The sequence below is a fragment of the Molossus molossus genome, unplaced genomic scaffold, assembly GCF_014108415.1.
Source record: "Molossus molossus isolate mMolMol1 unplaced genomic scaffold, mMolMol1.p scaffold_m16_p_10, whole genome shotgun sequence".
Classification (NCBI taxonomy): domain Eukaryota; kingdom Metazoa; phylum Chordata; class Mammalia; order Chiroptera; family Molossidae; genus Molossus; species Molossus molossus.
The window spans coordinates 10,167,323-10,180,007 of NW_023425345.1; the positions used below are offsets into that span (position 1 = coordinate 10,167,323).

Consider the following 12,685-nt stretch of genomic DNA (forward strand, 5'->3'; position numbering starts at 1 on the left):
TCCCTCCCCCTTCATTCCATTCCCTGTCCCCTGCTCTGAGTCCTGCTCTTTTTTACCCTGCTTGGGATTCATCGGCTGTTTTTTTTGTTTTTTGTTTTTAATGAGCTCCTTGAATTGGCATCTTTCAACAGTTCCAAAAAAATTCTTATTTTCAGGCCTCTCATTCTCAGGCAATTCAGATTTAAGTTCTTGTTTCCTTGTATATTATGTGATTGGTTGAGTTGGGGCAGAATTTTTTTGTGGAAATTGAGGCATAAGTTGAAGTCGAGAATCCAGAGAACATTTAAGTTATTTTAGATCACAGCCAACCTGGGACCACTTTAAATGCAATATTATGCTTGAGGTGCTTGGGACCACTTAAATTCCATGAATTTGCATTGAATTATGGTTTGGGTGACAGAATTTTTCAAATAAATAATTATTTATACAAAATGTGCAAAGATAGTACAAAGAGTTCCTATGTCCTCTGTACCTAGTTTCCCCTAAATCAACATGTTACATTACCACTGTACTTGAGTTAAAACTAAGAAACCATAGCACTAACTAAATTCCCACACTTTATTCAGATTTCCACTAATGTTCTTTTTCTGTTCCAGAATCCCATCCATGATACCACATTGCATTTAGTCACATGTCTTCTGAGTCTCCTCCATCTTTGACAGTATCTCAGGCTTTCTTTGTTTTTTATGACCTTTACGATTTTGAATACTGGTCATGTATTTTATAGACTGGCCCTCAAGTTAGGTTTGTCTGATGTTTTTCTCATGATTAGACTGGGGTTATGGGTTTTATGGAAAATACCACAGAGGTGAAATGTTGTTCTCATCATCATCATATCAGAATGTACATGATATCAACATGATTGACTTACATAGGTGATGTTTATTCTGATAGTGTGGTTGAGGGATTGCCAGGTTTCTTCATTGTAAATTTATTATTTTTTTTCCTTTTCATTGAGAAATAGGTAACTGAGTAGTAACAGGCAAGTTTCCTTGCTGTCCTATTCTGTGACTTAAGAATTATATCTAAATGACACTTGAATTGTAGGTAGAGCTTTTTGAAGCTCAGATTTTATATTGAGGTTCAATTATTAGCTTCCTCACTTTGGATGGGCCTTGGGTCTTATCTCCTGTTCTCCTCAACCTGGATTATGTTCATGGTTTCCTGGGCCCTATGGAAATCCTCTAGGCTAAAGCTGACTTCAGCCCCCTGATTAACCTCTTAAAATTCCTTACTATGGGGGCAGTCCAGTGAATTATGTTTAAAGTTCCCTTTTGTTGTTGTTTGTTATTAGTTGTTTCTATTAGGGTATTTTTAATCTAATGCACTATCAGTAGTAGAAGTTGGTAAGTATTTTTGACATTGATTTTAACTACATTTTGAAATGTTAACACTTGGGTTAGGGGAAATTTACATCTTTGTATTAGTGTGATACTTATAGTCATTCTCCCAGTCCTCCCTCTCCCTACTCCCACACACAGTCTTTATGAATTCCTAGACTTAAGGACACTGTTTCCTCTGCTTTAATTGCCCTTTTCTCCTTTATCCTCTTGATCAACACTTATTCATTCAAAACTGCTTAACTGTTTTTTTCCTCATGTTTTCCCCTGTTCTCTTTCTTCTGCCCCTCCATACAGAGCTAGATTTCATCTGTGCTTCCATAATATACCCTTCATTAAGAAATTCATCATATGGGACATATATAACAATGTTGGTTTAGATATTACGGTAGATATTATTACTCTTCACCATTATTCAATGTCATTTCCTGCAGGAAGCTTCTGCCTTCTGCCTTCCTGAAGTCTGGTTTGGCCATTTTGACTTGCTTTAACCAATTAAATGTGAGCAAAAGTGCCTTGGCTGACCAGCAATAGATGGATATACAGCATGAGTGAGAAATCAATTTTAGATATTTTAAGACACGGAGCTTTGGGGATTGTTTGCTACCTCAGTGTAACCTAACATACTGTATCTTCATTGACACACATGCTTGTCCTCTATCTGGAAGGCAAAAACTATATTCTGGTCACCTTTATGCCCTTAAAGCTATCAGACTAATTTTCCTAAAACATTTTGCATTATCATATATCCTGTAGTGTAGGAATGTAGCATTGTATAGTGCAAAAGGCATGGGTTTGGAGCCAGACATATCCAAATGAAAATTTTTACTTCATTGCCTGGCTGAGTTACTTTGGAAAATGTCCTTGATTAGTTTCAGATTCATCATTTTAAAAATGATACATCTTATAAAGTTGTCAGGAGTATACTATACATAAAATACCTAGTGCAATAGACATTCAGAGAATTTTATTTTTCTTATTCTACATTGACTATTGAATCAAATTTGTAAAGTCCCTTTAATCTGCCTTTATTAACTTTTTTTTTTTTTTTTTTAATCCTCACCCGAGGACATTTTTCCATTTTTTGTTCAGGTAGAGTGGGAGGGAGAGAGAGGAACAGAGAGAGAGAGAGAAACATCGATGCGAAAGGAACACATCGAGTGGCTGCCATCCGCACGACCCAACCAGAGCCGGGTACAAACTGCAACCGAGGTACGCGCCCTTAGCGGGAACCGAACTGGGTCTCTCAGGACCGCAGGCCGACGCTCTAACCACTGAGCCAAACCGGCCAGGGCTAACTTTTTTATTTGGTTCGTTGTTAAATATTTTTTTAACTTCTATATGTCAAGCATTGTCTATGCACTGGCAAGTGGTGAACAAGACCTAGTCCCAGTCTTTAAGGAAGTTATAGTCAAGTGGCCAATAATTCTTCCTCTCTATCCCCATCTATTGAAATCATGTTAATGCTGTAAGGCCTCTCTCTACCATCACCACATCCTTGAAATTTTTGCCGAAATTTTCCCCCATTTTAAAAAAGAAACATTTTCAGAAGTGATTTCTCCCTCCTGATTTTTCAAAGCATATTAATGGTATCCATATGTATCTCTTACACTATATATTACATTCTGTCATAACAGGTTCTGTTATATTCATATGTACATCATGTACATTTTCAAGTTTCTTTTCTAGATTTTAAGATCCTTGAGTATTGGAATCTCATTTATCGTGTACCCCTCAAATAAATGAAATGATATAATAAACATTATCACTTCTTAGAGAGTGTTATAGGAATTTGTGGGGACATTTTTTGTTTGTCACAATGATTGGAGGGAACTAGCGGTATTAGGAGAGGCCAAAAATGAAAAATTTCTTGCAATGCTCAGGATAGTTTCTCAAATAAATAGTTGTCTTAAGTCCCACATATCTTTTAAATATTCTACAAGATGTTTCATGTAAGTGAAAAACATATTCATATTTTTCTTATCTAGAGTTTAAACCCATTTTATATGTTAGAACTAGGATTTTTATGCAATTTTAATATATACTGAGTATTCTTGAAATATATTGATCACCTATGTAAAATAAAGGAAAGATTATACTTTATTTTGTCTAGAACTTTACTAAGTCTTGCTCAACATTACAGAAAAACATGTCACCAAGGGCAATACCACTCATGGTGTTTGTTGCCAATAATAAAGTTGTATCAGTCAGTTTGTTTTGTAGCTGTTGGATTTAAAAAAATAATTCTGGCCCTGGCTGGTTTTGCTCAGCGGTTAGAGCGTCGGCCTGCGGTCCGGAGAGACCCGGGTTCGGTTCCCGCTAAGGGCACGTACCTTGGTTGCAATTTGTCCCCAGCCCTGGTTGGGTCGTGTGGGTGGCAACCACTCGATGTGTAGCTTTCACGTCGATGTTTCTCTCTCTCTCTCTCTCACTCTCACTCTATCTGAACAAAATATTGAAAAATGTCCTCAGGTGAGGATTAAAAAAAAAAAAAAAATTCTGTATGTACATGTAGGCATCCAACTAATTCATTGTCTTCTTGTGCCGTGCCCAGGTGTTTACATATAGAAGTACATACTACTTTTTTAAAAATCCTCACCCGAGGATATGTTTTTATTGATTTTAGAATGAAAGGAAGAGAGAAGGGGTAGAGGAGGGGGGCGGGAGAGAGAAAGAAACATCAATTGGTTGCCTCCTGACTGGGGATTGAACCTGCAGCCTTTGATGTACGGGATGATACTCCAACCAATTGAGCCACACAGCCAGGGCACATGTTACTTCTTTTTAAAATATAAATCACCTTCCTTTAACTGACCTCTCCCATGTACATAGATATACTGTATTATCCATGAATTTCATTTCATAATTTAAAAGAGGGCATTGCAAAATATTTGTTATAAAAAGGGACATTGTGTCATGGTATAGGTTCACTGATTAATATATTACTAGTAGAGCCTTACAAAATTTGTTTTTAAAATACATATTTAATCTTTATTGAACATTAAGCTATTCTCCATAGAAAATGTATGTGACAAATAATGGTTAATTTAGATCAAAGCACTAAACATTTGTTGCAAATGAGAAAAAAAAAAAGTAAACTTTATGCCATTTATAGAGAAACAAATTTCTATTTATAATTTTTTAATTTCTAATAAAACACCGTTGACTTTGGTTAATGACTGAAACTCCATTTTTTATTTATTTTTTATCCTCACCCAAGGACATTTTTCCATTTTTTGCACAGATAGAGTGGGAGGGAGAGAGAGGAAGAGAGAGAGAGGAGAGAAACATTGATGTGAAAGGGACACATCGAGTGGCTGCCACCCGCACGACCAACCAGGGCCGGGGACAAACTGCAACCGAGGTACATGCCCTTAGCGGGAAACGAACCCGGGTCTATCTGGACCACAGGACGATGCTCTAACCGCTGAGCCAAACCGGCCAGGGCCATTTTTTTTTTTTTTATATCCTCCCCCAAGGATTTTTTTCCATTATTTGTTCAGGTAGAGTGGGAGAGAGAGAGAGGAACAGAGAGAGAGAAAGAGAGAAACATCGACGTGAAAGGGACACATCAAGTGGCTGCCACCCACACGACCAATCAGGGCCGGGGACAAACTGCAACCGAGGTACGTATCCTTAGCGGGAACTGAACCCAGGTCTCTCTGGACCGCAGGCCGATGCTCTAACCGCTGAGCCAAACCAGCCAGGGCCATTTTTTTCTTTATTATAGTTAATGTGTCTAGAACTTTAATTCTGTTGTTTCATGCAGAGGATAAGAGAGGGTATTTTGTATGGGATGTTTTTTTTTTGTTTTTTTTTTTTTTTATCCTCACCCAAGGATATTTTTCCATTTTTTGTACAGATAGAGTGGGAGGGAGAGAGAGGAAGGGAGAGAGAGAGAGAAACATTGACGTGAAGGGACACATCGAGTGGCTGCCACCCGCACGACCAACCAGGGCCAGGGACAAACTGCAACCGAAGTACGTGCCCTTAGCGGGAACCGAACCCGGGTCTCTCTGGACCGCAGTCCGACGCTCTAACCGCTGAGCCAAACTGGCCAGGGCTTGTATGGGATTTTAATTATCTTAATTTATATTCTTTAAATCAGTTCTCTAGAGTCAGTAATGAATTGTTTTGGTTTAGATATTCAAAGTATAGTTTTCATTGTTAAGCATAAAAGTTATTATTTTATAAACTAAAGTGCAGAACCAGATGGCTTTATTCTGGTATGATACATGTTAATTCATAATGCCTTATTTTGAACAGCATAAAGATTGTGTTATATCCTACTATTGCCTTTTTTAGATTGTTTTATAGACAGAACTAGAAATTCTAGTTATATAAAGCCGTTCTATCTCAGGCTGGAAAGTAGGTCATTGTGACGGGGAGTTTACCAAACCGCCACTGGTTGCTATAGCAGTGACCTACTTTAAGAAACAATTTCTGTTGATTCATGTTGAAATCATCTTTTGGAAATGGTATAAGGAAACTCACTGCATGTATTTTTTTCTAATAGCAGTAAGCTTGTGATCTCTGGAGGTTAAAAACAATCCTTAAAATGTTGAAAGTAAAGAAATATTTTCTCACGTAGCACCTCTGCAATTTATTTTGAAGTAGTACAGTTAGTGTTATAATTAAATAACATAAAAACTGTGCTTCTGTGTAGGCAATACAATTATGTAAAGGGATGTAAGTGAGTTTTACTACCCTGAGGCCTATTTAAAAACTAACCTCTTGCATGTAGTTAATAGCATTATTAACTGAGCCTTCAAAGGTTTATAGTTTCAAGAGAACAGTAAATGTGCCAAATTGGAGGTCTGAAAATATTCATGTTAAAAGTGTGCCCTTTGTATTTTCAACATACAGTATATTAAATCATTGCATTCAATATTGGATGCCTGTTCTAAGGCATATGCATTTATAATATATAAAGGTGTAAATTGGTGTATTCTCTGGAACACATTGAATCCGAACTCTAACAGAACTCACTCCCTTCCCAACTGAGGATAGAGGATGAAAGTTTAAACTTATGTAGCACCCTTTCAAGTAACATTCGTTCAGCACGAAAAAGAAATCTTATCGGTCTATAAGTTGATACTTTGAACCTGAGATATTTGAGATTTTGTTTTATGGTATTATCAAGGAAGAATTATATGCTTAGAGATTAGTTAATTCAGGATCTTAATTATACTGTGTCTTGCTATATATATATTCATATTCACATTTGCCTTGTCACTGGGAAGATTTTCATTGAACCTTTGTCCAAAGTCACATTCAGGGGAAGTTATAAGTTTAAGATGATTCTGTATGTAGATGTATATAAACTAATTCATTGTCTTCTGTTGTCATTTCCAGCGTTTGCATATAGAAATACGTGTTCCTTTTTCAAAATTATAAATTATGGTCCTGACCAATGTAGCCCAGTTGGTTGGAGCGCCGTCCTGTACACTCAAAGGTGGCAGGTTCAATACCCAGTCAGAAGGAGTACAGGAGGCAGCTGATGGTTGTTTTTTTCTCACATCTATGTTTCTCTCTCTCCCTCCCTTTCTCTAAAATACACACACACACACACACACACACACACACACAAATTATTATCAAAGGAGAATAATTTTCATATCTGCTTAATGTATTTCTGCCAAGTACTGGTGATTGGTGAGATTTTTATGCTGTTTATAATCCTCAACAGTGTACAAGACAACGCTATAGGTCATTTTATCCTATTTCTAATCTTTTCAACAATTGTATAAGGCACATGATGAGATTTGTTTGCCAAATGTAGAAACCAAAACACATGTTAGCAAACTGTAATTAGGAATGAGACACAGATACTTTATTTGAAATTCATGAGGAGAAGGTGGTTGTGTGTGTGTGTGCGCGCGCACGCGCGCGCTATAATATAAGGTATAATCTGAAAGTTTCTTTAGGATGAGGTACATTATGTCCTTTGACAGTTTAGAGACTAGAGAAATTACTTGCAGCTGAAAGACTGAAGATTAGTAGGATATGAACTTGAAGAAATGGGAATTGGGGAAGGTATTCCAGGTCAAAAAAAAAAGCATGGAGCAAATTCCAGGAGATTGAAAAGAGATGTAGTTTGGTTTGGTGGGAGGGAAAGAGGGGTGGTAGGAAATGAACCTGGGACCCTGTTAGTGGCCAAGGAAAAGAAGTTGTTCTTTATTCTATAGGAATGATTCTTCGATGATCTTTGTACAGGAAAGTGTGCCTCGGGAATATTTGCTGTTGAGTATAAAACGGATTAGAGTGGAGAGATTGTTGGAAGGCAGATCTATTTTAAAGCATTGCAGTAAATAACACCAGCAAGAGATAACAATGTCTAGAATTATTGTAGCAAAATTAGAAGTAGTAGGAAGGAAAGAACAAAAAATAATAGATATTACATATAATCATGTTTACTATGGGTCAAACACTGTTCTAAGAGCTTCACATATGTTAATTTATTTAAGTCTCACAGCAGTGCTGTATGATATGAGTCCTATTACTATCCCAGTTTTACAGATGAGGAAATTAGAACTTTCCAGGTTACATTAAAGGATAGTAATTTATTGCTAGACCTGTTAAATTATGGGAAATCTGTGCAGTGGGAATAAAGTATGTTTTTTCTTCAACCCCACCCCCAAACTCCCATTCCCCAACAGTAGCTATTGTTAATAGCTTGGAATAAGGATACTTCCATTTATTTTTCTTATGTACATATAACATAAGCAGATACATGCAATGTAATTTTATTATATCAAAATGATATCTGCATATAGTGTTAAAAGTCATAGTGCAAAAAGCCTTATAACAGAGGACAGCATCACTGAATATTCTACATCCTGTTCTTTTTCTTTTTTTCATAAGTCTTTTTTATTTAAAATATTTGAGTATAAAGTAAGCATTATATTCTTTTTTAAAGTATCTATATTTGAGTGCAGTGTACCTCTGCAATTTTTATGTGAAACTACAGTGAGGTAAATGATAATATACATAGAAGAAAAGCACCATCAATAACATCTGTGGAGGGGATGTAAAGTACAGCATTGAGACTATAGTCAATAATATTGTAATCACTATGTATGATGCCATATGGGTACTTGAATTATCAGGGGAATTACTTCATCAATTATACAATTGTTTAATAACTGTGCTATTGGCCTTAAACTAATACAAAATAGTATTAAATGTCAACTGTAATTGAAAATAAAAATTTTAAAAATAACATTTGTGGAAGAAAAACACCATACTTAAATACCTTTCTATTCCTTTGTTTTATGAAGTGTCAAAACAAAATTATTTCTTTGGTTGTGAAACTTTTTCTATTATAACTCATTGGGTCGTCCAGGTCATTTTGTACAGTGTTTGTTTCATAGGGTGTTTATTGAAAAACATTAACAATGATTATTCAGATTCTGAACAAGAAAGGAAAAATAAAGGGCTAATTATTAATTGAGACATTCATTTTATAAATTAATCAGATCCTTTTTCTTTTCTTTTCTCATCTTACAGTCTATCATTGATCTGCTTATACCACATAGAAATATTTCCACCAAAAAGTTGAATAAGGAGAACTCTTGCTATATACTACCAGCTCTGGTAGAGAAGATACTGAAAACTAATGGTACAAAAGAGATTTAAGAATTATCTCTGCCTTGAATTATCCTCCCAGGACATTTTAGTCTTGTACCATTTAAATTTAAGAAAACTTAACATGCCCTGCCCGGTTTGGCTCAGCGGATAAAGTGTTGGCCTGAGGTCTGGAGAGACCCGGGTTCCGTTCCTGCTAAGGGCACGTATCTCGGTTGCAGTTTGTCCCCGGCCCTGGTTGGGTCGTGTGGGTGGCAACCACTCGATGTGTCCCTTTCATGTCGATGATTCTCTCTCTCTCTCCCTCCCTCCCACTGTATCTGAACACAATATCAAAAAAAAATGTCCTCAGGTGAGGATAAAAAAAAAAAAACATTGCTAGTTCCTTCAACTTTCTAATTTTGATCTGATTGTTGGTGTCTAAAAACTCTTTTGCCATGCAAATGCACAAACTAGATGTTTCCCAAAAAACATTTATCACCAAACATTGTAAGTTATTTATAGTAACAGATAATTTTACAAAACTCAAGTACTTTTATATTGCTATAACAACAGTAATCTTTCCCTGCAAAGTATTTTCACATTGGTAGTGGTGGGGTGGGATAGAGTGGAGATGGGTGTTAGGGAGGTAACTATAAACCAAGACAGAAAAGAGGTATGGTGCAATATAAATGTGAGGATACAAAGGTTTGTTTCCTATTTGTTTAAGAATGACTCAAGAGCCCTGGCCGGTTTTGCTCAGTGGTTAGAGCATCGACCTGTGGACCAGAGAGACCTGGGTTCGGTTCCTACTAAGGCCACGTACCTCGGTTGCAGTCTGTCCTCGCCCTGGGTCATGTGGGTAGGAACCAGTTGGTGTGTCTCTAATTTTTTCATAATTAGATTAGAAACTTGAAAATGAGCATTGTTATTTCTCTCTTAGGTAATTACACTATCCCCCAATAACATGCTCAAATTCTTAAATTATCATTTTCTTCAGAGTGATTAAATAGGATGTTGCCATTTTCTTCCAGGAGAAGATGCTCTAGGTTTTTCAGGTTGATTTTTCTATGTGAACTTGAATTCATTTCATCAAATTTAAACAATGAAATCAATTAATTTCTTTATATAATCTTTATATTTACAAATTAAATTTTTGCTAACGGTCACTGTTATTTAATGAAAGATAGTGATTTAATTTAGGAACTTCATTAAAATACTAAGAAATTTGTGTGATTATTTATTTATTTTTATTTTTTGGTTAATCTTCACCCCAGAATATTCTTCCATTGATTTTTAGATAGGGGAAGGTGGGGGAAAAGAAAGATCAATGTCAGAGAGACACACTGATTGGTTGCCTCCTGCATGACCCCGGGGGGATTGAACCTGCACCCCAGGTACATTTCCTTGACTGGAAATCAAATTCAAGACCCTTTGGTCCACAGGCCAATGCTCTAACCACTGAGTCAAACCAGCCAGAGCTTCTAGAAATAGTAATTTATATGTCAATTAGAGATAATAAGATGATAAGTAATAATTAGATGATGGATTTTGCATTTCAACTTTTATAATAACATGATTTTTTAATATTTTATATCTTCTAAATATATATTTTGAATAATTTTAATATATTATCCTCTCCCTAGATTTTTGCTTCAATGTCTTGAAGACCTCGATGCTAATCTGCGAAAATTAAACTCTCGTCTGTTTGTGATTCGTGGACAACCAGCAGATGTGTTTCCTAGGCTTTTCAAGGTAATTATGAGTAAATAATAATCTCTTGTCAGAGAAGACACATATTTGGTAAATAATGTGATTTGGGAAATTTAAAGTGTGGGAAATATAAGTTTTTAAACAAAAATTTTGTGGATATTTTTCCTTTATTTAGTAAAAACGTTACATATGATAAAATCAGACAGTAAAAGATATGGCTTATAATGAAAAAAATCTTTTTTCTGCCTTAAACTGCTAGTTCCCTTCCCAGAAGTAACAACTACCAGTTTCTTGAGTACTCATTAGAAATATTCTTTGAATAAATAAAAATGTATATGTGTATATGCTTATGTACATATACACATATTATATATATATATATACACATATATATCTGTGTGTTTGTGCGTATGTTATTATCCCCCTTTTTAAATACCAAAATGAAAACACTATTACATCATTCTGTGCAATGCTTTATTTACATAACCATGTATTTTGGAGATTGTTTTATATTACTTGCCCAGTTTTTTAAATGGCTTCATAGTATTCCATTGTGTAGATATGCTACAGTTTCTTTAACTAGCTTTCTATTGAACATTGAACTATTTTTCCACAGGCCTTTTGCTAATACAAATAATGCTGTCAGTGAACATTCTTGACCAGATACACATATTTTTGATCACATGTGCCACTACATTTATGGGATAATTCTTAGAAGAAAACTTTCAGGGTCAAAGGCCTGTAATGATTGACATGCTACCAATAATATAAAATTGTGGGTGTTTTTTTTTTATTTTAACTTGGTAGAATCTTAAAAATCTCCTCATCTAATTTCCCTCTTGTTTTCCAAATGAAAGAATTTGTACTAGAGAGATTGAATGAGTTGACCAGGGTCATACAACTAGCTCGTGGAAGTGCTCAGACGAGAAGTTGAGTTTCCTGGCTTTTTAAATTAATCCCTTCCTATTTACTACCATTAGAATTCTGAATGTATATCTTTTTCTTTCTTGCAGCTATTTGATTCATCAAAATTTTATAATAGCAATGTTTCTATTTCAAATGCAGAAGAGAACAATTCCTTTCCTTGAATGAGAATTTTCCCAATGCTGGGAGTCAAATCAAAACTACCTAGTCTTTTTCTGTTGTATGAAAGAAATCTTTAATGTTTAGGGTTTGGCTATTGCAACAATTTTGATTAGTTAACATTTATTACACTAAAGTTTGTTCACCACTCTAGTGGCTTAGAGTCAGAATTTAACTCAGGTACATGGAAGAGATCCGAGTAGGAAGTATATCAGAAACAACGGTAATAGTTTATCAACAACTGCCCTGGCCGGTTTGGCTCAGCGGTTAGAGCATTGGCCTTAAGACCAAAGAGTCATAGGTTCGATTTGGTCAAGGGCATGTACCTCAGTTGTGGCTTGGTCCCTGGCTCTGGTCTGGGTCATACGGGAGGCAGCCAGTTGATGTGTCTCTCTCTCTCCCTCTCCTTCTCTCTGTCTCTCTCCCCTTCCCTCTCTCACTGTCTCCCTCCCTCCCACTCTATCTGAAGATAAATGGAAAAATATCCTCAGGTGAGGGTTTAAAAAAAAAGTTTATCAAAAACTCATGAGTAAAAAGTATGTGTGAGTAATTGCTTCAGTCTTATCTCTGAATTCATGTGGTATAAGTAAAATGAATCCTGGGGGTTTTATTTGTTTTAAAAATAACAAAACTTTTATTTACTTGTTTTTTAAAAACTTGTTTTAAGTCAGCAAGTTTTGTGTGCTATTTTCTACTTTCTTCTGCCTAAAATAATGTATTATTAAATCAAACTGTCTTCTGAAATTAGATGATATCCTCCTGTCTTGTCAGTCTGCAGAGAGGCAGTAGTTTCCACATGGACCATAACATACAGATACATAAGCACAAGCACATACACATAAAATATTTATTATTTTATTCTCATTTTTCCTTTGGTTACATGTACCAGTTTATATAAAGTGCATTTATGAAAACTGCCTTTCATATTTATTTACTCTGTCTAGAGCATAGAGGGAATTAAAATCTTATTTTTTTTATTGTAT

The 12,685-nt window shown here is 35.6% G+C and overlaps 1 protein-coding gene across 3 annotated transcripts in view; it reads left to right on the forward strand.

Moving 5' to 3' along the window:
* CRY1 (cryptochrome circadian regulator 1) overlaps positions 1-12,685 on the forward strand; it is a 74,853-nt gene that overhangs the window by 36,080 nt on the left and 26,088 nt on the right. For all 3 annotated transcript variants that reach the window (XM_036252760.1, XM_036252761.1, XM_036252762.1), the window contains exon 2: positions 10,553-10,661. In XM_036252760.1, coding sequence (XP_036108653.1) covers positions 10,553-10,661 — 109 coding nt within the window. The remainder of the gene's footprint in view (positions 1-10,552; positions 10,662-12,685) is intronic.